The sequence below is a fragment of the Erpetoichthys calabaricus genome, chromosome 16 (genome assembly GCF_900747795.2).
Source record: "Erpetoichthys calabaricus chromosome 16, fErpCal1.3, whole genome shotgun sequence".
Lineage (NCBI taxonomy): Eukaryota > Metazoa > Chordata > Cladistia > Polypteriformes > Polypteridae > Erpetoichthys > Erpetoichthys calabaricus.
In genome coordinates this window covers 65,900,049-65,926,461 of record NC_041409.2, presented here as the reverse complement: position 1 = coordinate 65,926,461, position 26,413 = coordinate 65,900,049, and the positions used below count along the sequence as shown (strand labels likewise).

The 26,413-nt window shown below is 38.1% G+C and overlaps 1 protein-coding gene across 1 annotated transcript; it reads left to right on the top strand.

Moving 5' to 3' along the window:
- LOC114666502 (leucine-rich repeat-containing protein 74A) lies at window positions 1–24,905 on the top strand. The gene is made up of 13 exons (XM_028821398.2): window positions 1–103; window positions 2,812–2,987; window positions 4,673–4,780; window positions 9,487–9,580; window positions 9,747–9,796; window positions 11,925–12,006; window positions 13,402–13,487; window positions 13,662–13,856; window positions 14,219–14,314; window positions 16,154–16,297; window positions 17,235–17,339; window positions 19,085–19,170; window positions 24,035–24,905. The coding sequence occupies exons 1-13, from the start codon at window positions 1–3 to the stop codon at window positions 24,606–24,608; spliced, it is 1,899 nt and encodes a 632-aa protein (XP_028677231.1). The 3' UTR covers window positions 24,609–24,905.
- Window positions 24,906–26,413: the final 1,508 nt, after the last annotated feature.

Sequence of the window (26,413 nt, the reverse complement as noted above, 5' to 3'; positions counted from 1 at the left end):
ATGTCACAGATGTGCCAGTCTTCAACAGGTCAGAGTGATCACAGTGAACAAGAGGAGGAGGAAGATGATGAAGAAGAGGTGGATTCTGACCTGCTGCAGAAGGGTGAGTAATGGACAGTTATTCTAAAGAAAAGGTTGAGGAACTGTGCTCTCACTGAGTCTACCATATTATTCACTTACTAACTTGAAATAATTGGTTATGGATGATATACATTATGAGGAAAATACAACAGGTAAATGCTGTACTTCTAAGCAAGCATGTGTATAACATTTTGCCTATGAGGCACACCATTTTCCTTTTTCATTTTTGCCTGTATTACGGTATGGGACAGCAAATAACGCTGCTGCCTAACAGCTCCAGAGTCCTGGATTTGAATCCTGGCCAACACACTGCTAGTGTGGAGGTTGCATATTCTCCACATGTCTGCATGGGTTTCCCTATAGAGGCTCATTTGTCCATCTCACAGTCAAGCATGTTAGGTAACCTGGCCATTCTATGTTATATGAGTATGGGTCTAGGCAAAAGGTATTTAGAGTTGACTGGGGTTCACCCCCATCTATACTCAGTTTGTGATAATCCAGATTGGTGACAGTGCTGACAATAAAGCAGTTCACAATGTATTGATCTAATGGCTTGAGAATTTAAACCTTGAGCATGGTAACAACATCTGAAACTAAAAGTTTCACCTGCACTTTTAGTTTTAGATATTCTATATAGTTTATAGGATAGTGTGTCACAAGCTGCCAGGAAAATAATCATAGTGTTGTCAGCTGTCACTCATGATTCTGCCAACTTTCTTTTAGATATGTGTGCAGACATTGCAGGCTGAGTGTGATTTGTGGGATTCTGTTTCTTTAATTGTCGGAGATAAAGCATCTGTAGTCTCATGTGCTGTATTCTTGTAACAGTCTTCTCCTAAATTATTTATTTACTTATTTATATATTTATAAAGCACTTGAAAAACAACATCAAGGCTGACCAAAGTGCTGTACAATAAAATCCCAACATATCAGACAAACAATAACCAAAGGGTAAAAGAAACAGAAACACATAAGAGCTGAAGAGATTCATATTAAAAATTACACAGATAGTCAAGATATCATACTGGGTTAAAGGCCATGGAGTAAATTAACACAAAAAATCATTGTAGTGGAAACATGGGGATTTAAAGCTATGAAATACATTAATGCATCTTTTGTAACATCCTCTTCATGCTCAACAATCTGATATGGAGGGGTATTTAGGACTGAGGCAATTGTTCTTACTAGTGAACACCAATAACTTCTAGGAATCCTTGCAATTTTTTTTTGGTTTTGAGATTTAGACTAGGAAATCTTTATGAACCTAACTTTCTTGATACCAGGAAATCTGTGGCCGTATTTATAATTATTACTTAGCAAAAAAAAGAACATGATCAAAATACATGCAAAAAAAAACAACTGATTAATTAAATAAACATGTAAGGGATAAGAGGAAATTAGCTAAAATACCCAGCATTGCCCGGATATATTTGTATAACAGGCTGATTAAAGAAAGCAAACGTTTATGTGTGTTTTAAATGGTGACACTGTTGTTATTGCTAGCTTCACTATCAATGTCTCTGCCCTTGTGAATCAAGAATTTGTTTTTTTTGGGTCTGACTGAATCCCAGAATTGCAGTAACTCCATGTTGGGTTGTAACGATGAACTTTGTCATGTCTGACTCTTCTTGTTACTTCAAGGTGGACAATTTGTAGAGTTTAAATTATGAAGAAAAGCTGACAAACAAGAGTTAAACAACAACCTTTTGATTCTCCTTTGTGTTGCGCTGTACTTCCACTCTCGATCAAACCTCACCTAACAATTCCCTACAATCACACAAGCACACAATACTCCTTTTTATATTACAGCAGATAGAAGCAGCATGTGGCATTCCCTGATTAGGTAATGTTAAGTTCTGGTCATTTTGTCTGCTAGTCTGGCTTCAGTCAGTTTGGATGTTTCACTTACTCTGAGCCAGCAGGTGGCACTGGCGTGCAAACTGTAGAACACAGGAAGAAAAATCCCAATTGGAACTCCAGGGTCAAATTTTTGGGTTCCAAAGTAATCTGTGTTGCCCGTATGGTCCTAGAAAGCAACTATGCAACATTTGGTCCTGATCAGTCAAACAGTGTAGGACAATACAGGGAACATATAGACAGGCATTCTGATTTACATATTTAAATGAGAGGAAAGTAAAATTAAGCAAACTGCAAAATATCACACCATTTGCTTCACATGGAGCCATATACAGTTATATGTACTGTGTCACATATATGAGATTTGTACAACTGGTGTCTAAATGTATGTTTTCTGAAATTATATCATTCATGACAATCAGGGTCACTCCTCACAGAACTAATGTTGTGGGTTTAAATTCTATTTTTGGCTTTTGTTTGTGTGATGGCTAAACATTCTCCCCATTTTTGTGTTGGTTTTTCCTCAGAGTACTTCAGTTTTTATTTCCAAAAACATGCATGTTAACTTAATTCTAAAATAGCCCTATACGGGTGGGAGCCTGAGTGGGTCCCACAATGAACTGGTGCGCCGTCCACGACTGGTTCCTGCCTTGAACAAAGTTACTACCAGGATAGGCTTCTGTGATCAGCAAATCTTAATTGCAAGTAGATTAAGCAGGTTTCAGAATATTATGATGGTAAGAATAATGCAAATTCCCACTTATTGGATTACAGAATCTGATCCAGCTTCCTCTATATTTAAGTGGATAACACAGGTAAACTAAAGTAGAATCCATGCTTGATTTGCACTTGGCTGTTTTCTTCTGTTTTCAGGTGTCCAGGACAGCACAATAGAAAACTCAGACTGTGAAATTTACCTGAAAGCCTGCCAGTTAGTGGGTGTAGTCCCAGTGTCACGCATCCTGCGCAACTTTAACAGCCCTTCCCTCAATTTAAACCACCGTGGACTGGGACCAAGGGGAGCAAAGGCTCTTGCCATCATGTTGGTGGTAAGAGATTCTATTTAATATAAAAATACCTACTTATTTTTTGTAAAAAATGCATCCTTTCATTGGATTTATAAACCTAGTCCTGTAAAATGAATCTACAACAATAAAAATAATCAACAATAAAATAAAGAGGGAGGTTGGGAGAATACACTGATAGTGCGTTGCCATATCCACCTGCCTTGGGGTCTGAGTGCAGCAGGTGACACCTCAGCACCACACTGGAGCATTATGAGGATTTTTACAGTAGCTGGAGTGCCAATCCTGCCGCCAACCCTCAAGTTTTCCCTCTAAGTTGCAGGACCTGCTTGCAGGGTTGGAAAATAATAAATAATATATACATAATAATATAATAAACAATAAAAAATAATCCATAATAAACCACATATGTAGTTTAGTTATTTTCAAAAACACATCTTAAGGGTAAAAAAGCATCAGTTTAATCATTCCAAAAAGAACTTATATATTGATATCTTCTCGTACAGTGTGTATCATGTATCATGTAGCAGCCTCATAGTTCCAAGAATCTGGATTCAGTCCGCTACTTATAAACTATGTATATTGTCTCTGATTCCATATTCCCTCCACCTTCCCTGAAAGATATGTTTTAGGTTATTAAGTGTTGCTAACTTGCTTTAGTATGAATGAGTGTGGATACTTATTTTATGTAAATATTAATATATCCCTCCAGGTATGGCTCATATTTTTAGGCCATTTCTTCCTTGGATAGGCTACCATTTTAATGGACGAAGCGCAAAGGACAAAAGTTCACAAAATGAATGGATGGAATTTTTCAGATAAAGATTAATATGATAAATGAAAGATTTTTTTTTAATTGCCCTTCATTTAAGCAATGGGTGTCAAACTCCGGTCCTAGAGATCCGCAGGGGCTGCAGGTTTTCATTCTAACCATCTTCTTCATTAGTGACCAGTTTTTGTTTGTAATTAACTTGTTTTGCCTTAGTTTTAATTAACTGGACTCAGACCCCTTAGTTGTCTCTTTTTCCTTAATTAGCAGCCAAACAATAATGAGAAACAAAACAAGCCGCCACATGACCAGCTCACCTGTGCCCATCACACCATATCTGAAAATAAAGAAAGGTGGAGGTCTCAGTAAGGTTGATCCCTCAGGTCACCAAAACATTTTGATGATGTTCTTAGAAAAAACAGAAAATTAACAATTTTGGAAATGTCTGCTGTGGCAGAATGAGACCAGCAACAAGCCATGAAATTAAATAACAGTCTTAATTAACAGCAAGAATCAGCTTCTCATTAAGAGAGAGGTTGGAGTGAGACTGGGTGGAATTTGAAAACCCAGTTTAGCTGGTCATTTGTTGGCTCGTTTCACATCTTATTTCTGTTTCGCTGTCATTTAATAAAGAAAGGAATCAATCGAGAGGACTGAATCCTTAAAAACAGGGCTATTAAAATGAAGGGAAAAGAAGTTAATTAGTAGTGAAAACTGGTCACTGATTAGGAAAAGGGTTAGAATGAAAACCTGCAGCCACTGCGGCCCTCCAGGCCTGGAGTTCGACACCCATGGAGGAGGAAGACATAATAAAGGGACTGCTTCTTACTCTTTCATTGTCCTTTCCCATGATACATTTACAGTGAACTGAGAAATGATTATTTCTTTTGCCATTTGTTTTATGTCTTAAGTGTGAGCTAAATTTATTCTTTTATTCCAGAGCAACACTTCCATCACCTCTCTGGAGCTTGAAGATAACCATATCCAGGCTGAGGGCGCTGTGTCCCTGACAGAAATGTTGAGCGTAAACAGCACCATTCAAGACTTGGTGAGCTATATGTTTATGCACAGTAGAGTATTACATGGATCTGGTGAGCAGCAGAGTGTTTCATATCAAAACAGGAAAAGAGCATTTTGAAGCTGGAATGTGGTGGAGCTTCACAAATTTGTTTAAGATTTTGTTTCCTGCAACTTCATTCAGCGTTGAGAGGTCTGATTTTGCCAAACTTGAGAGATGTACTGTAGAATGGAAAGATGCTGAGCCATTAAGGCTTTGCATCAGTAAAAATTCACTGGTTTGTTCTATGTTTTTAGGATGCCTCTTTTGAAAGTTTCAAGAAAATACGTGTTTGGCTTTATGTTGTTTGCAGCCATGGCATGATGTTTGTCTTTTTCTGTTAGCTATTGAGACATTGTGGATGTTTATACAGTGAAAGCTGGATCAATGTGCAGTTTTATGACAAACTGTTAAGAAACCAAGAAACAGACCTCAAAAAAGGAACACCCAGTCACCATGAAAACATGTCTGTTCCGTTCCCGTTTTCTTCCTTTAGTTGGTCAAGTACAAAGTCATGTAGATGTATTTTGATGGTTGGTCCATCTGTGACAAGACTGTTTCTGATGAAAAGAGGATTTGAGAGAGAAGGATTAGTGAAGTTGTTGTATTTTCATTAGTTGTGTGTAAGATCAGCGTTTTAATCATTCTCAGCACTGGTTCCAATTCAAAATGCCATACTCCTTTTTGCATACTACATTTTTCAGAAGCACAAGACTTGATTGCCTTTTGAGAGTTGTCCCCCTATAATACCCCTCCACCTCCAACTGCTAGATGAGGGGGCTATGTTAAAAGGATGTCAAACAAGGTGGCACACCATTAAATTTGATAGACCTGTGAGCCAAGATTTATAGATGTATAGGGTCATTATCATCACGTTTACAGAGTACATCGAAATTCTTAACGTGGATATGTTTATCGACATGCAACTCATCAGCACTCTCTCTGGTGCTATAATTAGTATACAGTATACTGATATAGTATAACTATTAACTGAAAATTCTCAGAACACATCAGTCATGACCTATGTATGCATATATTTTATAACATTTACCCCACTGACTCCACTGTTCATCCTTCCAATATGAATTTCTGTAAAAGACTTAAACAATAACTAGGAGTGAAAGATTATCTCCTTAATAATCAGAAATCACTTATTCTAAGATGTTATTTATTTTACCAATGAATATTCTAAATGCGGGCGGCACGGTGGCGCAGTGGATTGCGCTGCTGCCTCGCAGTTGGGAGACCTGGGGACCTGGGTTCGCTTCCCAGGTCCTCCCTGCGTGGAGTTTGCATGTTCTCCCCGTGTCTGCGTGGGTTTCCTCCAGGCTTTCTGGTTTCCTCCCACAGTCCAAAGACATGCCGGTTAGGTGGATTGGCAATTCTAAATTGGCCCTAGTGTGTGTTTGTGTGTGTCCTGCGGTGGGCTGGCACCCTGCCTGGGATTGGTTCCTGCCTTGTGCCCTGTGTTGGCTGGGATTGGCTCCAGCAGACCCCCGTGACCCTGTGTTCGGATTCAGCGGGTTGGATAATGGATGGATGGATATTCTAAATGCATTTTTAAACTTGTGACTTAAGATAACCTCTGTATCTTATAGGGAAACAGAAAAAATGCTATAAAAACATTTCCAGTTTCCTTAAGCAATAATATATTTGCTGTAAGTATAATCTATGTATCTATTCTAACAAATAGGCTGACAATGTGGAATCTGAATTTATTCTCATTACAATGTAGGTCAAAGCAACCATTATCCCGTTTTCTTATGTTTTGACTGGTACACAAGGCCAATTTAAAGAGCAGGCTTGACTGGGATACAGAAATTAGGCCACATTGCCCCACTTGCATTCTTGAATGGCTAAATTACAGCTCTTACCAACATTTTTGTCATCTCTGTATTTCATCTGACAAAAAAGATGTGATTCAAGGATGAGATGGCATGTTTACAGGGAATTCTTTAGAAAAAAGACCAAATGCCATTCATTTTAAACTTATAACTGTGAGCTACACCATCCTGTAAGCATCTCTTTATTCTCTTTGGAGCTAGAAGCTGACCCATTACCTTGGGTGCAAGAAAGCACTTTCTTTGGATCTGAAAATTACCTTGTATAGGGAATTGGAGCAGAACACCCTGTACTAGCCCTAGGATCCACTCTTCCAAGCTTAAGCTTTATTGCAGTGATTGAGCCCAGTCTGAAAAGACAAAAAAGCAGCATCACTTCAAGAAGGGAAATTCATCTCTTGTGCCAGAAAGTGTCACAACTTTTTCTATGAAGTTACAGAGGACACCATAAACAAAACACCACATTGGGTAGGACAAAGGATGTGCTCCAGCGTAAGAAAATCACTCTGCTTGATCCTGGAGCAACAACACTCAACTCCATACCTTTTATCTGTGTCAAGATAAATTAGAACTCCAAGTAGCTAGTTAACAGCCGGTTAAAGACCTCTTTTCTCATGTTTGATCGTTACTGTGCAACAAGCTAATGATGGCATCAGGTTAATAAAAACAACATAACGGTTTAGCTCTCTTCCCACCCAAAGACTGTAAAGTCAGAAATACTCAGAAGAGTTTGCAGTGCTTACCTAGAAATTATATTGAGATGTTTTTAGAATTCTAGAAATTCAGTTAAAGTCAATTTAAAATCAATTCAGTATCTTCTTTCATTTTTTATTCTTCTGAATCAGATTATTAAAAAGAAATCCTTACACCACCAGGTAAAAAGTAACATACTGAAGTATAAACCACAATGCAATCCTCAATGGAGGAGCAGCTTATTTTGTGTCATTAGCATTGGTGTCAGTATCAAGTGACTGTTTAAAAGATACTTTAATAATGAGAATGATGAGCCTTAGAAGACTGCAATACCAGGGCGTGGTACCATGTTAGCCATTATGGATATAGCGAGAAGTCAAGCAAATTGACACTTTTCATTGGCTAAGTAAAAAGATTACAATATGCAAGCTTTCGAAGCCACCCAGGCCCCTTCTTCAGGCAAGATGTAATCAAAGAAAGATAATCTCCGTATGTTTGTAAAAAATACACAATGCTGATAAATTTCATAGATAAGTCCACACTATTATGTATTTTTGAATAATCATCTTATTAAAGTAGGAGTACACCCAAAAACAGTGATTATCCTCTGATGCAGGAACAGGATGCAGAAAAATACAGCAGTCAAGGCTTAAGCCTTTGTAGTGCAATAGTCTGAATCTGCTGAGCTATTGAGCACTGCGGATCTGATGAGCTGTGCAGGATTCTGAATCAGATGAGCTGTTGCAATACTGCAGGTGTAATGAGAAGCAGTGTTTCTGATGTAGTGTGCATTCTTTTTACAAGGTGGTACAAGTCCCAATCTGTATTTAATCCGCCTCAGTTTGGTGTAGTGGATAAAGCACTGGGATCACTATAGAACTCAGAGCAAATCATTTAACCCTCCCCTGCTCCAGCTTTAAAAATTACACGATTACAGTAATTGTAATTTGTTCTGAACTTGTAGGTTGTCTTGAGTAAATATGTCAGCATAATCCTAATAATTTCAGATACTAATATAAACAAGCTGCCAACACAAAACAACACACATATATATTGTAAGTGTTTGAATTAAAAAGTAATTATAAACTTTTAATGCATTTGTTATATTTTGCCATGGTAATTCTATAAAATGTTCAAATCAAAAAGGTAACATTGTACTGTTGCGATGTGAGTGGAAAGCCTGTTATTTATGGCTTCAAGTACCAAGGCCTTACTTTGTATTGAAACTTACATTATTTTTGTTATGTATCTCTGATATAATGAAGCCTAATGTTGTTCTACTTTTTTTGTACAGCATGTTTGGGCAACACTTTCTTACAGTAGTCACAAATTTTACTAAAATGTTCTACATAACTGAACAAACCAAATAATGACCTGCTTCATTGATAAATCTTTATTCACTACTATCACTTAATTTAGACTCAAAATTATCCCTCTTCCCCCACCTTCTGGCAGATGGAAATACTGTATTTAAAATGACAAAAGGCAAAGAGATGGTAACTTTAAGGGCATAATTTGGTTTGCAGCTGTGCACAATGAAAGACATTGGCCTTGTTAAGAGGTTAAGGAAGTGTATGCAGACTTCCTAAATTAGATCCAACAATAAGCTCTAATTTTAAGCATTAATGCTACAATGCTCTTAATTTAAATTTTAAACAAATCTTCTTGTGTTCATTTTACCTGTTACCACCTAAACTACCATTCATTTCTTCTTCAGGTCCCGCATTCAGTTACACACAGTTACTTTGACAAGAGAGCATTTTTAAATAAAAATAAAAATACAGCATATATCTTTTTGATTGTACAAATTTAATACATCAATGCATAAAAATAAGAGTGTAAGGCAGGAATTACAAGCACCAGTTACCCTGGACAGCTGTGTTAAATGGGTACACGTGGACCTCCAAAGCATGTTAACAAGCTTCAGTCACTTAGTACTGAATGTGCAACATGGAAGAAACAGATTACCTAGTATATAAGCTATTACACTTAACTTGGCATTGTTTGGAAATAATTGCTGCTGATTTCATCGTTACAATTTGATGACTGCATGTTTGAGAGCACTTGAGTTATGCTGACATATTAAGTCATAAAGACACTCCACAGATTTAGAACAAGCATACATAACTAAGTCTAAAACAGCTATTTTGCTTTATACTGTAGAACATGAGCAACAACCACTTGAACTCTACTGGTGCTGTCCTCTTTGCAAAAGTGATTCTCAGCAATACATCTCTAAGAACAATTAAGCTGTCTGGTAAGTCAGTCTGTTTACTTGTTTTATAAGACAAACAGTCTAACAGAACTTTGAAGCAACCGATCTAGCAAAGAAAATCCTTTCCTCCTGTCATCTTAATGGTGAATCCTCCAGCCTATTATTCTGTTGTGATATCTAAAATTGTTCTTCTCCTTCCACTCTTAAGGAAATCAGTTCAAAGATGAAGATGCCAAAGGCTTTGCAGATGTCTTGTCAGTAAGTACATACTTGTTTATCTCTGCTTGTGAGAATGTTAACTTATGTTGACTTAAAAGTTGAAAGTTGAACAACTTGAACAACTTGTTACAACATGAAAGTTGTAAGAGCTTCATATACAGATATGATCAAGGCATCATCAATGATGAAGATATGCTTCACTTGAACTGACTTTCAGTGTGTTGGTTGAGGGGATGGGGATGCTTTATTTTAATTACAGTATTAACGTACTGAGTAAAGTACATGAGTCGTCGACTATGAAATATGAGGGGTGATCAAAAAGGTTTGAGCCTCAACCTGGAAAAGGTATTCAATGGTTCTAATATTGTATATGGTCAAACATTTGCTCCTGCGCACTGAAATTTATAAATTACAAATATCTAACATATACTCCAAAAAATGCAAAATTAAGTATCACTATCACTAAATGTATAACACTAGAGAACACTATGCCTTTGGAGATTTGTTCTTGTGTAAGTCAATACATACCAGGATTATGTCCCTTCTTGTCAATAAATGGGCTGCAGAATTCATCATGGAAGGACATCCCTCAAAGGTATCCAAAAGACTGGCTGGCCTTTAATATAAAAGACAAAAGAGAAAGTTGCCAAAACGGAGGGAATCATAATGGTAAAAATAATCAGGGAAAGTGGCCTCTTCTCACACTTGTATGGGTTTCAAAGGATATTCTGCAAAACTATGGATTTGCTGAAATGCCACAACCATCCTATTCTATAGACTTTCCACCTTTTAGCTATCATCTCTTCCTAACACTGAAGAGCTAACTCTGTGGGAGGCGCTAGGCTAATGATGTACATATCAAACAAGACAAAAATTTTTATTTCAGCAGCATAGGAAAGCTTTTTGAACATTACAATTACACTAGTGTTCACAGGGATTATTTTGAAAAGTATATTAATGTTTCTCATAATAGGCCAGGCTCAAAACATTTTGATTAAACATCAAATGTCTAAATGGATTTAGGTTCAATTTAATTGGCCTTTTTATATTGCTTTTCCTGGTTGGCTAGTCCTTGATGCTAAATTAAGATAATAATGTACAAATTAGAAATTATAAAACACAAAACTAAAGTATAATAACCTATTTCATAAACTTGTGGCTCTCTTACATTGTGCCCAATAATTCTGGGATGCTATTTGCTCTAACCCCTGACTCTGAATTTAATAAGTGACTACAGCACATTGATAGATTAATGAACACATTTAATATACTTAAGGTAAGGGAGTAATGAAGCAGAAATGACACTGAAGACTATAACAGAGTCCAAGTTCTAGAAAGGTCACTTACAGTATATGAAGTAAGCATGCTCTCCATGTGTCTGCAAGCATTTTCCTCTAAATCATTCAGTTTCAGAATAAGAATGAATATTAAATTAAAGAGCTTAATTATTTTCCTTCCTTTCTTCAGTCAAGACTTTGCCTAATTACCAAACAAATTCTATCTGATGTAGCATTTTCTTTTAATTTAATTAAATCAAATGAAACTAAAACCCTTCTGCACACTAGTGGTGATCCCAGGAAAATCCTTTAGTAACCTAAGCAAGCTATATATAGTCTTTGATATGCCTTATTGGGTAGGTCAGTTGTTAACTCTAAACTGTAAAATAGTGTGAGTGAGTGAGTGTGCCGTCCAATGCCATTCCTTTGGTCACTGATGCAGAGCCCACTCCACAGATAAAATTTTAAATGTTCCAGTTCATCTACATCCCTTTTGACACAGAGAGGGTAGGTCAAAATGCAAATTTAAATAGTCAAACAGATAAATGTAAAAATGGTCTGAGATATCAACATAGATACTATAATTTGACATAATGAGCCCATATGTTAAAAATGGTGAATATTCCCATTAAGTTAAAATCAAAATGAAGGTGTCTATCTCACTGTGTAGGTCTTCACATCTGCAAATTAGTCATACCCACAGTTTGTTTAGTTGAAAATATTCTATAGATTTACATAGACTGGGCTTGGCAAATACTCAGTGTGCTTTGGAGTACTTTTTTATAATTTGCTTGCAATTTTCAGCACTAACTATTTAACAGAGGGGTAGCTGTCGATTTCTGGATCTGGATGATTGCCGATTTCCTCTAATGTTTTTCTGTTTTCTCCAGTCCAATTTTAGAGTGAAAGAACTTGACCTTAGCCACAATCAATTTAGAGAAAAAGGAGGCGAGTGTCTTGGACAGATGTTAGGTAAGGAAACGTGATTTCTGACAAAGAGAACAAAGTAGCCCAAAAACACACTTGTAACAGAACATAACCAAGTTTGCAAATGAGAACAGAGTCCCTCGCTCTTGTTTAGTTAACTGTTTTCCTGCAAATTGGCTATTTTTGAGTCAGCTTGGTGTCCACTTCAATGTTAATATTGAAGATTTTCCAGATTCACAGTAGTGGGTATAAAGACATACAGTAGGTTTTAGTTTTTGAAGTAAAAGTTCTGCTGTGATTAAAGTCTCTAACTTTTTTTTCCAAAACCATTTCATAGATGCTCTTTATATACAGTAGGTAAATGCTGAAGGCATTGTAGGGATTTGTGGTGGAGGTGAAATTAAAAAAAAATAAGGGTACCTTTACAGAATTTGACAAATGGCACCTTGTATGATTTTGAGCATCACCTGCCTTAATTCAAAAGAAGCCCATGATTCATTCTGAATCTCATGTAGACCACTTCAAGGCAGTCAATGCCACAAAGGGTATTATATAAGTGCAAAACTGTTTGACTGAATGCCTATAGAGGCCACTGAGTGTACATATTTGATGTATGCATAGAACTTACCAAGATATTTTCAAAATTCATCTTTAAGAAGAACTAGTACAAGATTATACAGTATCCATCCATCCATCCATCCATCCATTTTCCAACCCGCTGAATCTGAACACAGGGTCACGGGGGTCTGCTGGAGCCAATCCCAGCCAACACAGGGCGCAAGGCAGGAACCAATCCCGGGCAGGGCGCCAACCCTTATACAATATACAGTACGGTACAATACACAAGGTTATTGACTGTTATACCTGCCTCTCACTCTCCACCTTGCACTTTTTAACTTGCACTGTGTTTTTATCACTCTTTAATTAATATTGTTTTTATCAGTATGCTGTTGCTGGAGTATGTGAATTTCCCCTTGGAGATTAATAAAGTATCTATCTATCTATCTATCTATCTATCTATCTATCTATCTATCTATCTATCTATCTATCTATCTATCTATCTATCTATCTATCTATCTATCTATCTATCTATCTATCTATCCAACCCACTGCAGGACACACACACACACCAAGCACACACTAGGGACAATACACCTAACCTGCATGTCTTTGGACTGTGGGAGGAAACCCACACACACAGGGAGAACATGCAAACTCCACGCGATTATACAGTATGTGTTTATTTATTCAACTGACACAACAGCATAGCTGAATACTTCGCATATGTCTAGAACTGTTGCACTAGCACATAAAGAGAAGATTTCACTGACGCACATTGTGGATTCAACCTAGTCATATATGATTTCTAGGGCAATTTCTTCATAGCAAGACCCTAACCTTTATTATCTTCTCACGAGTTCATTTTAATTTTTCCTGCAGCCAATAATGATGGACTGGAAGTCATCAACCTGAGTTGGAACCATTTGAGGATGAAGGGTGCAGTAGCTCTGTGTGCTGGGCTCCGGGTAAGAAGATGCCAATTAATTCTGAACTATAAGGAAAAGGAGTAACATGCCGTTGATTGATCTATATTACCGTAATTTGAGCTGTGCTTTTTTCTCATTTTTTCACCATTCCTTTTCAGCTTTTCAGCAGAATTTGTCTCTCACAACAAATGTGCTGGTACTGTTCATCTCTAGGTTAACATCACCCTAAAGATTCTTGACCTTTCGTGGAATGGTTTTGGGAGTGAAGGAGCTCTGGCCCTGGGGGAAGCCTTAAAGTTCAACAACACCTTGCTACAACTGGATCTCAGCAGCAACCGAATCACAAATGAGGGAGCTGGCATGATCTGCAAAGGACTGGAAGCCAATGACACTCTTAAAGTGCTGAAGGTCAGAGAAATTGTTACAGTTCCTGCTTTTATTGAGGGTTCAGATCTATTGTAGAAGTTGGTGTGATATCACAGCCTCTCTTTAACTAGTCATGGTTACTAAAAAGCCAAAACCCTAACACTAAACAACCATAAACAGTGGGTTGTGCCATCAAATTAATGAACCCAAAATAGGGTTCATTAAATGGAGAGCTGAAGCAAACATGTTTGGCTATTAATGTATACAAAAAATATCCATTTAATGTCCATTTCTGTGCTGGATACTCCTAATATATTCACTATTAATCTGATTGAAATACCTTATTTCATATCTACAAATCATAAAATAATATTTTGCCATAAGGTCATTTTTTATTCTATCAGCTATCAAACAATCCTTTGACTGTGGAAGGAGCCATACTACTCCTGACATCTGTGGAAAACACCCATAAATCTGCACTGGAGGAACTAAATATCTCGGTAGGCTGGCTTTTTAATCCTTTCCTAACACTCTGTCTGGTGAATCACCTATCTTCCATTTTCACTCTGTTTCTGTATCTGATATAGTATTGCAAAATAAAATGAAAGATGAACAGCAGATGAACCTGCCTTTCTGAAATTCACCAGAAAGACCTGTTTCTGGCATTACACAGAGGTATCTGCTGGCATTAAATCAAACAGAAATCTGAACTGATTAATACTATAATTAATCAAACTATTGCATTTTCTGAACCCAACTTGGGTCTGTGTAGCTGTGAATTAGCAGCAGTATAATTGCACCACCATGCAAATCCATCCTTTAGTGCCATTTGTTTCCATAAAATACTGAAATATTGTATGAATGACCACAAATCTAACAGAAGGATTTCATCTTACATATTTCTATCTTGGGTGTTGAGTCAAAGACTATGTATTGCTTAAGGTCCTTAACTATAGTCTTGGCAGCTTGCTAGGGCGCATCACCTGGAGTTTTGGGGTTCATATTACCAAATTATAAATACTCTTTCAAGAAGATGGGGCTGGACTGATGTTGAGAGATATATCAATAATATTCACCTATTTTCTGAAACCTAGAAATCCAGAGAAAGCCAATGTGGGCACAATTAGAATGTGTAAACTCTTCAAAGACAGTGATAGAGCCACAGTTCAAACCCATTCTCCTGGAGCTGTGAGGCTACAGTGATAGCCTGACAGAAAATTAATTGATTTGAAAAAGAAATGGCACAGAATGAGATAACATATGTTAAATAGCATAATGACACTGTGGAGTTAATGGATGTTCCCTCAGAGCTACATAGACTCAAGTGTGAGTCACCACTCATTTTGCACGTTCTTTTTCTATCCACTGTCATTTTGTGGCAGCTCTGCCTTCCTCTCACATCACAAACTTGTGTAGGTTAATGTAGATTGAGGTAACTGGTGACTTTTATTCTGCCCATGATGCAGGATCATCGCTTTGTGCTTAATACACAACCCTGCATTTAATTTGATGGGTTAAGGCAATGGACAAGTGGCTGGATAATGTCACAATGGCGTCTTGAGGGGCATCATTATCTTATAGTTCAAGGCTCATAAGTCAGTGTCAAGCTTTGCTGCTTTTCCAAAAGACATTGTCATAGAGGACACAGGTTTGCTGTCGTCCTGGCTGGGTAAGGAATTGTTAATCCTGGACAGGAGGCCTTTATAATGGAAGGTTGGAGTGATGCACGTGTTCCCCCAGCAATACAGATGGCAACGTCCCTCTGGCAGATTACCCAGGTACACACCTGCAAGGCTGCTTGGGAGTTGTAGTCCCGTTTGACTTCGGAGCCGCTGGGGGTGCTGCAGGGAGGCAAATTCCTTATTTTAAAGAGCTTCTGCCTGACACAGAAGTGCCTACTAGGTGCAGTGTGATGGCACCAGAAGTACTCCTGGGTCTGGCATGAAGGAAGCTGCTCCACCTCACCCAGTCTAGTGTCGAAGAAGGACAAAGATTGCCTGGGAAAAGTGAAGGAGAATAAAGAGAGAGAAGAAAAAGAATTAAATTGTGGTTGTGAACCCTATGAAGAAGCCTGTTTAAAGTACAGTAAAATAAAAGTGTTAATTTGAACCCAGGAAGCGTGTTTGTGAAGTTGTACCTGTGGTTTGGGGATCACAACATTAACATGTTTGGTTTTAGCACAATGAGACATGTTGCCTGTATATTTACTTAAGTTTGTGAGTGCCACTATATTTAACTGACATCTTTATTATAGTAAATCAATTTCACTGCCAGGGGCATTAGCTGGAGTGTATAATATTCTCTTCACTTATCTTTATCCTACTTTCTACTGTGTCTAGAATGTCCTCGTTAACGAAACGTTCCTCCTTCTCCTGGAAAAGACATGCCAGGTGCACCAAAGCTTGGAGGTCATCTTTGGAGGGATTGGAGGCTTTGTTGCTAAGAAGCCAAAGCATCGACCCGACCCAATGAAAGTGATCCAGGTAACTAAAAATATGCAAAGACAGACTTTTTTTCTGCCTTTTTGGTATTAGCATCTTACTATAATGCAGGTGCTGGCTGTAAAAAAAACAATCTGATTTTTACCTATATGAGTCGTTCCTTCACTAATTACATGGATTCCTGCTGTGACTTAAAATTTAAGTTTTATTCTTATAGATATGTTTCTGTCAATGGAGCTCACTTACAGTGTGAAAACACCTTACAGTATGAAATCATTGCCAACCACCAGTGTACTGTAAATGACAGCTTGTCCTTTATTGTGTACATCTTGCTCAAACATATTAACTTTACAAGGATAATGGCCAGTCACCTTCTCCTGTATGTCACAGCCTGGTAAAGGACAAAATGTCTTATCATAGAGGAGCTGTTGTTTGCCTGAGCTGACATTATATGTACAATCACATCTCACTGTTTATCCCGTATATTGTATTTGAACAGTTGACTCAAACGTATCAGATATCTTTGCTGTTTTTCCAAGTACTAGGGTGGTGTACCCTGTTAGCCATTATAGATATATTGAGAATTCAAGCAAAATGACACCCTTTATTTGCTAACTAAACAGATTACAATATGCAACCTTTCCAGGCAACTCAGGCCCCCTTCTTCTGGCAAGATGTAATCGTTACATCATCATAATCATTAATCATTTACATCTTGCCTGAAGAAGGGGGCCTGAGTTGCCTGGAAAGGTTGCATATTGTAATCTTTTTAGTTAGCCAATAAAGGGTGTCATTTTACATGACTTCTCACTGTTTTCCCTATTGTATCTCACTTCTTCCTTTGTTACAGAGATTTATTTTATATCCATGTTCTGGATGTTTAGCCAATTCATTAACCTTTCTCTTTCTCACCTTCTTTTAATTTCTTTCTGAAAATTCCTACTTCAAAAGGCTTTCTGTTTCTTATTGTTTGTGCCAGGACTATCTGGATGAGCGCAAGCTGCGTCTCTGGGATTTCTTCAGGAAAATTGATAAAGATGGTTCCATGAGAGTGCCCGTCTCTGATTTCCGGAAAGCCATTCAGGTAAAGTATGCATTGGTTGAAAACAAGACTGGTTCTGATTATGCCCTACTTATGTTCACTTTATCAATGTAGAACATCAGGGGAGAATATCAGTTCAAGTCAAAGTCAAAGTGAACTTTATTGTCATCTCAACCATATACAAGTATACAGATAGACGAAATTGCGAAGCTCAGGATCCACAGTGTAACAACATGACATGCAAATAATAAATTAAAAATAGAATTAAAATTTAAATTTAAAATTAAAACACAAACAAGACAAGACATTGTGCAAAGACAAGACAAAGATGTAGCAGCAATATTGATGTGTAAGATATGTAATATAATAAATAAATAATAGATATAGATAATACAGAAATTATCAGTGTATGATAATAGTTGTTTAAGACATGTGTAAACAATGACAGGTCAGAATGTTTCACAGCAGAAGGATAACAAGAGTGTCAAAATACTTAAATGTCAGTATGAGATTTTTCAGTTCTTTTCTAGTTAGCCTAGTGTTTATAATATCGGAACCTTAGGTGCACTGCACAAACAATCCTCTCAGTAATTCAGTATTTTAAAAAATAAAATGAAAAGTGTAACTACTGTATGAAAGTATAACTACAGAGCAATAGATAGAATGTCAGAACAAAGAAAGTATTTTGATCTCATGTACAAGGCTTCCTTTCTCACACCCAAAAGAAAGCTGTTTATGTTGTGAACATGATAAAGACTGTTGTGGAAGTAGTAGATTTTGAAACCGGATAATAAGTTATGTGCAGGAGATCATTGCAGTCCCCTTTCTCAGCTGTATATCTGTTTAAACTCTCACACCTAGTAATGCCTTCTTTAAAAGGTGCATCTTCACTTGATGAGGAGCTGGAATTGTCACCTAAAATCCTTATCAACAGAAGACTATAGCGTTTACTTATATTGTCAATGTCAATTTATTTATATAGCACATTTAAAACAACATAGGAATGCTGTGGCCAAAGTGCTTTACAATAAAAGAAGAAAAACATACAATTAACATAAATAACATAAACAGAAATAAAATAAATGAGCATAAATAAAATAAATAAATAGAAGTAAGATTACATAATCACAATGAGGAAACCATCAGTATTACTGAAGGTCACGGAAAGCAAGTGAATAGAAATGAATCTTTAATCTTGTTTTGAACAGTTCAATTGTGGACAACTCCTTTATGTAATGAGGTAAAGAGTTCCACAGGCAAGGAGCAGCAGCTGCAAAAGCCGTGTCCCCCTTAGTTTTACACTTGGTACGAGGGACAACAACAGACAACTGACCAGAAAATCGAAGCACTCTAGATGGCTGGTGTAAAGCACACAATTCAGATAAATAGGTAGGAGCAAGCCCATGTAAAGACTTAAAAACTAGCAACAAGATTTTAAAATCAATTTGAAAACTGACAGGCAGCCAGTGTAAAGAAGCTAATATTGGAGAAACTTTTTAATTACACAACTAAGGTGTTATAGTTAATGGAATATATATTATTAACGAGTTAAAATTACCAGCCAGAAGCCTCCAACAAACAATTGCTACTTACCACAAAATGATTCTGCTCATACCCAGCAATGATAGTACTAACATACTTGCATATCTTCCTAGACAATCATTATTGTACTGCGTATGAATATGTTACAAAAATAGGGAACTTAATGCATATCAGTTAAGTTAATTAACTCATTAGTCCTTCCTTTCTTTTTATCAAGATGTAACTCTGTAATTCTTGCCTTTCAGCAATCTACCATCCCTCTTGACCGGGTTCAAATCGAGGAGCTGGTACAGAGGCTAGACAAGGATCGGACTGGGATAGTTGATTACAGGTGAGAATGGCTGGAACAGAAAACACAGTTTTATAAGAATAAAATATGTTCTGGTGTATCTAATTCTGAATGCCTAAAATCTCATTTTTACTTGTAAGCTACAGGTATTGTTTTCTGATGCTTCATACAGCTGATTAAATTTCTCCATCAATGTATATTTTATGAAATCTAGTTTGATTGACAAATTTTTTAGGTTTCTTCAAGGCCTTAACTTTTCCTAATTGTTTTCTTCCCTTGAAATATATCAGTGGGTAAGGAGCAACAACAGATTTTGGGTTAAACTATTTAATGATTTCCTGTAGGCTAACACACACCTTGTTACAATGGATGTTAATGGTCCATCTTAAATACACAGAAAACAGAAAGGCAACATCTACAAATGGCACATTCAATGCCAATTTTCTCAGTAAAGTAAATCTATGCTATGCCATTCATTCTAATATTGATGATCATCTGCAAGTAGAATTTCAACAATCGTTTTATTACATTAAATGGGTTTTCCACATGAGGCTTTGTAAGCAGAGAACACTTTCATGCTAATGATAATTCCTCATAAGTGATGACATCCTCCACGTAAAATCTGTGTCATCATATCATGCGCAGTTACAAAAAGGTTAACTCCATGCCAGTTGTCAAAGGTGAGAAAACAAGGTATCGTCGTTTTTCCAAAACAGCTCCAACAGCGAAATATATCAGTCATGCCTTCTACAGAAGCTATGTCGGTGCAGAAGAACGAACAGTGTGATTCCAACATATTTTAAAATTTGAAATATACTGTGAGTTTTTTAATCCTTATTTTATGTAACGCCAGTCAATACCATTCCAGGGAACTTTACACATACACATATATAGTACAATAAAAGACTCTTCTCAAATCTGCTTTATCCAATTCAGGTGTAGAACAATTATTTGCTAATGTTATTTTACATTTGAAGCACAGATTAAACGATTTGTCTAAGCAACAGGGATTTAATTGGCAACCTTATTGTTTAACCACTAATGCACACTACATGCCAGAAGATTATTTGATTAAAATGCATGATTTCACATACTTTTTTATATTGTGTATTAACTGGGTGTTGAAGGTGCTATATGAGGCTTTCAGCTTTCTAAATAATGGGCTAAACTTTGGGTTTTTATTATAGCCAGGTTAACAATGTGGATGAATAATTTTTTTACAGGTATTCATTTTTGTAAAATTTCTGATTTTTTTACGTACAACATGCTGAGAATGTTAATAAACAATTGAACTGTTTTAACATCACGTAATGGAAAAAGGTGCATTCAGAAAATGGGTGGATGGTTGATGGTTGAAATAAAAAACAAACCCCAAGGAGAATGAAGAATGTTCAAAGAATGTTCTTTGAAACACATGTTGGTCCTGACTAGGCTTGCTGAAGAAGAGTTTGGAGATTGGAGTCATAGCTTATCTGTAATCGTTATCATTCTGTGTATGATTTGACTGTTAGCACAACTGGCACCCTCCATGGCCAACACGACTTGGCTTGTGTTCTTCTTTGTGCTCACTTCAATCAGAGGCTGATTCTTTCGTGTAACTGGATTCAAACTTAACTGTGAATATTGTTTTTATATTTCTCAGGATAATACATCAGTCAAGACACATTCAGTCATCTTATTTTACAAGTCTAAGAAATGTAGTTAGGATGTGCCGTTTTTATTCACAGGCACAAAGATTTATTTCTGTGAGCTTGTGTCTTGCTATTTTATTTATTTTTGAAAGTGTGCATATTATTAATGCAGGCACTTAATGATGAGCATGCAGTTTGAAAAGAAATGCATGCTTATCATGCATGGAAACATTTTCTTTTACATCAGTGTCATCTCTCACTTTAAAGAAGATTATTTAGAAGAAATTAAAGAGGACAAGAAGTGAAAATGAAAAGGGCAGGAGCATAATTTATGTGTAAGCAAATTTCCTAATGAAGAACCAACCGACAACTATACAAACATGAAATATATTATACTTGGTGTGCTATTTCTTGGTCAGAGCATGTGAGCCCCCCAATCCAGTAACATCAATTACAGCTCTCTGACACAAAGCACTGATCATTACAATCATTGAAGGACCTCATTGATGCTGGTAGAGTTATACACATTCTCACAATTTTTCTAAATTCCATCTAGGAAACAAAATCCTAAAATACACAAAAAAAACAATTCTCTTGCATTATGTTGAACCATGGGGTGGAGGTAGGGATTTGCACTGGCAATCAGAAGGTTGCTGGTTCAAATCCCATAAACCCCATAAGTGACTCTACTTTGTTGGGCCCTTGAACAAGGAAGGCCCTTAACCTGCCATTGCTCCCTCCTGGATATGATGTTAATCTGCATACAGCCCTGCATGTAGGCCCTCCAACGTCTGGCGAAAACCTGAAGGTTGGTGGCAGAATGGGAATTCCAGCCACCATGAAAAAACTTCCCACTGTTCAGTGTGGTGCTGAGGTGTCACCCATTGCATGGCTGTACTCAAGTCCTAATCTGGGATCCTGAGTTGATTTGTCATGTGGTGGGTGCGGCAATGCGCTGTACCAGTGTGTGCTCCTAACCCTCTATGTTGGACCCAATGTCAAAGATTGACCAATTGTGTGTTTTGGAGTGGAGCATTTGCCTATTGATTTTATCACTAATCAAGAACAATATCATTTGGATTTTTATGGGATGTATTCCTACAAGCTACCATGTGCACAACAACTCAAATCAAGAACTAGATTAAACACTAAGTAAACCTTATCAACCCTGAATGGGAAATTCAGTTGGACATGCGCATTACAACAGAGTAATAAAGTATCAAACAAAAGAATAAGAAAGTATGCTGTGATATAAAAACGAAAATGTTCACTGATACAGGTCTTCTTGTGCTACTCCTTCTCATTAAACAGCAGGATTCCTGAAGGTACAAATGATCTGTTTTATCATTCTGCTTCAATTCTGCATTACAGGATTCCATTGTTTGCCAGACTGCTAGAACAGAATTTATAGAGCGGAACATGTGCAGGATCCTTATGGTGTCTCCTTCATAATGATTTAGTGAAAATTATCAGAGCACCATTCTAGAACATTTGATATCTCATTTTTAAAAATTTTGCTGAGATTAAGAGTCAAATTTTAAAAACCCACCAGTGTGGTATTGTCAGATTTTATGTGAAAGGGTATGTGTCCTATATGAAGCTCCTATATTCATTTGTTTACAAAATGTGCAATACTGTGGAAAGAATACAGCCTTGGCAATAGTTTTTAAGAGTAACAGAAACCCTGCAGTTGGTTGCAGTTCTAAAGAAAAATGTAACGTTACAGAATTAGTTTAGAATTAACCTGCTGTTCTATCACCTTTTGTCAGAATAAGTTGCTGATAAGTATTGAATGTGAGTCAGAAATTTGTAAAGATTCTTGACCACACCTTGACTAAATATAGATCTTGGCCCAGATTTTGTTTGCCATGACTCAACACCGCCCCTGGTTGCTTGATAGACTTATTTTTTGGATCTAAAGGAGGCTGTGACATCTGCGAGGGAAGTAATCTGCTCATAACACTTTGTTGATACTGAAACCAGAGGAACTAGACAAAGATAATCCATTTATTTCCTTTAGTGTATTGTTTTTGTGCACCGGGACAAAGGATAATTTTTCATAAAGGTTAAAGATTATTCTTGGTAACTGAAACAATTTGCCAAAACTATGTTCTAACTTGTCAGCAAATGCTTTTAAGGTTTTACACTGATGATACCAGCATGGCAATGAGCTTTAGCTGGTATAAATTATTACCTAACTGTATCAAAAATTATTTTAAGATCTGTATATCTAGAATTTCAGTCCCTTGTTGATAGCCTTTGTCTGTTCTAAAATAATACTATTAGTATCCAGCCTACAGAGCAAAATTTTCAGATCTTACAGTTTCTCTTTGAGTTATAGTTTAGCCAATGATTTTTCATAATCCCCACTTGATTTTTTTTTATGTTGCCTTGCCTTGTATTTAGATAGATAGATAGATAGATAGATAGATAGATAGATAGATAGATAGATAGATAGATAGATAGATAGATAGATAGATAGATAGATAGATAGATAGATAGATAGATAGATAGATAGATAGATAGATAGATACTTTATTAATCCCCAAGGGGAAATTCAAGGGGAAATTTGATAATCTTGTTCTGCAAAATTTGCATCTCCTCTCTACTGGTTCCACTTTAGTAAAGATAACTTTATAACTTTCTGCCTAGTAGGGCCTGGGTGGTCTCGTGGCCTCGTAACCCCTGCAGATATTGTTTTTCTCTCCAGCCCTCTGGATTTTTTTGTTGTTTTTTTTCTGTTTTTTCTGTCTTCCCTGACCATCGTACCTTACTTTATTTTTTGTTAATTAGTATTGCCTAATTTTTATATATTTTTTCTTTCTTCATCTCGTAAAGCACTTTCAGCTACATCATTTGTATGAAAACATGCTATACAAATAAATGTTGTTGTACTGATTTCACATCATTTTAATATAGTGGTTACTCAGGGTTTTTTAAAAGAGGGACTGTAGATAATTTTTGGTTTTCATAAACTCAGTTCTAAAAATGTGTGTACTGAGAGCTTTGATAAATGTGTGATGCCCTAAAGTGCCTGCAGCCTTGGCATCTCCCGTTTCCAAAAACATTGATAGTCATGTCCAGAACAGACTAGTGCAATGAGGACACATAAACAACAGGATTTGGTGCATGGTGCGGTTTATTCAAACTGACAGTCTCTAAATAAATAGTACATAAATAGTGCACTTTGCGAGTGTCATATTATATTTTAATGTTTATGCACTATACATGAACGCATTGTCATTTCCATCTGTTTTAATTGTTACCTTCCTCAGGGGCCTTGCAGACACCCGCAAGCAGATGATGCGAGACCACCGGCGCATGCTGAGGAAGGAGGAATCACGACAGAAAAAGGAGAAACAGAAAAGTGACCGAGTGCTGAAAACTTTCCACAGTGCTGTAGAAGCAGTCACTCCTCGCAGCTCAATCGTTATGTCAGCTGGGGGTCAAAGGTACCCAGATGATTCCAACAGCCTTCATTACTTCTCAACCACACCTCTGAGTTCATGGCACAATGCAGTCACCAGGCATTGCAGTCCCTGTTCAGAACCTAATATGAGCTCTGAACATGTCCGCTTCCCGCTTATTGCAAGCACAATGAACAGCTCTCCGGAAAGCTCCCTGGATGTCCGCAGCTATTCCCAACCTAACTTGCATTCACGTTCTCAGAATGTCTGTGAAGCCAGAAGTGCCTCAGCTTCCATGGTTCAGTCCAGGTCACACCGTTGGTCAAGCCTGACCCCCACTGCCAGAACAACAACTCCTGTTGTGCTGACCCAGTCCAGACCAGCCTTACTAGAACCTAGACCACAAAGAAAAAAGAACACTACAAAAAGGCCTAGCAAATAAACTACATGCCCCATTGTGCACTAATGACTTCTTCTAAGTGTATAGTTCTAGTAGAAAGTTAAAGCAGAAAGAAAGGTTATAAAATGATGTCAAAGTATATGTATGGTTTAAACTGGTCTACCTGCAGCATATGCACACATCATCAATTGGTATCCCTTTAGTCGATGTGACAATGAATGATGCTACTGTATTTAGGGTAGAAACTCATTTTAAACAAAGGACATGTTCAGTGACCATTTTTCAGAGAAAGATCAATAAGAACAGTGCTAATTCTTCATTTCAAATGATGTTCATGGTTTTGTTTGTAACTGATAGCATTAAATTCCTTCTTTTTATTAATGGAATTCATGATATTTTTTTACAAGTTCCTCTTTTCTGTTGCTTCCCTATAGTTGCGGTTACCACCCTTTTGAAGTATGAGACCACTGTACAATTATAAAATAAAATAAAAATAAGTAAAAATAAAAATTCCCCTCCTTTAACCGTCACCTTATCGTGGTGGAGGGGTTTGCGTGTCCCAATGATCCTAGGAGCTCTGTTGTCCGGGGCTTTATGCCCCTGGTAGGGCCACCCAAGGCAAACTGGTCCTAGGTGAGGGATGAGACAAAGAGCGGTTAAACAAACCTCCTATGAAGAAAAACAATTTTGGACGGCGTTTTCCCTTGCCCGGACGCGGGTCACCGGGGCCCCACTCTGGAGCCAGGCCTGGAGGTGGGGCTCGATGGCGAGCGCCTGGTGGCCGGGCCTGCACCCATGGGGCTCGGCCGGGCACAGCCCGAAGAGGCAACGTGGGTCCCCCTTCCCATGGGCTCACCACCTATGGGAGGGGCCAAGGAGGTCGGGTGCAGTGTGAGTTGGGTGGTGGCCGAAGGCGGGGACCTTGGCGGTCCGATCCTCGGCTACAGAAACTGGCTCTTGGGACGTGGAATGTCACCTCTCTGAAGGGGAAGGAGCCTGAGCTAGTGCGCGAAGTTGAGAGGTTCCGGCTAGATATAGTCGGACTCACCTCGACGCACAGCTTGGACTCTGGAACCAATCTCCTTGAGAGGGGCTGGACTCTCTACCACTCTGGAGTTGCCCCCGGTGAGAGGCGCCGAGCAGGTGTGGGTATACTTATTGCCCCCCAACTTGGAGCCTGTACATTGGGGTTTACCCCGGTGGACGAGAGGGTAGCCTCCCTTCGCCTTCGGGTGGGGGGACGGGTCCTAACTGTTGTTTGTACGTATGCACCGAACAGCAGTTCGGAGTACCCACCCTTTTTGGAGTCCCTGGAGGGGGTGCTAGAGGGCATACCTTCTGGGGACTCCCTCGTTCTGCTGGGAGACTTCAATGCTCACGTGGGCAATGACAGTGAGACCTGGAAGGGCGTGATTGGGAGGAATGGCCCCCCTGATCTGAACCCGAGCGGTGTTTTGTTATTGGACTTCTGTGCTCGTCACGGATTGTCCATAACGAACACCATGTTCAAGCATAGGGGTGTTCATATGTGCACTTGGCACCAGGACACCCTAGGCCTCATTTCGATGATTGACTTTGTGGTCGTGTCGTCGGACTTGCGGCCACATGTCTTGGACACTCGGGTGAAGAGAGGGGCGGAGCTGTCAACTGATCACCACCTGGTGGTGAGTTGGCTTCGATGGTGGGGGAGGATGCCGGTCAGGCGTGGTAGGCCCAAACGTGTTGTGAGGGTCTGCTGGGAACGTCTGGCAGAGCCCCCTGTCAGAAGTAGCTTCAACTCCCACCTCCGGCAGAACTTCGACCACATCCCGAGGGAGGTGGGGGACATTGAGTCCGAATGGGCCATG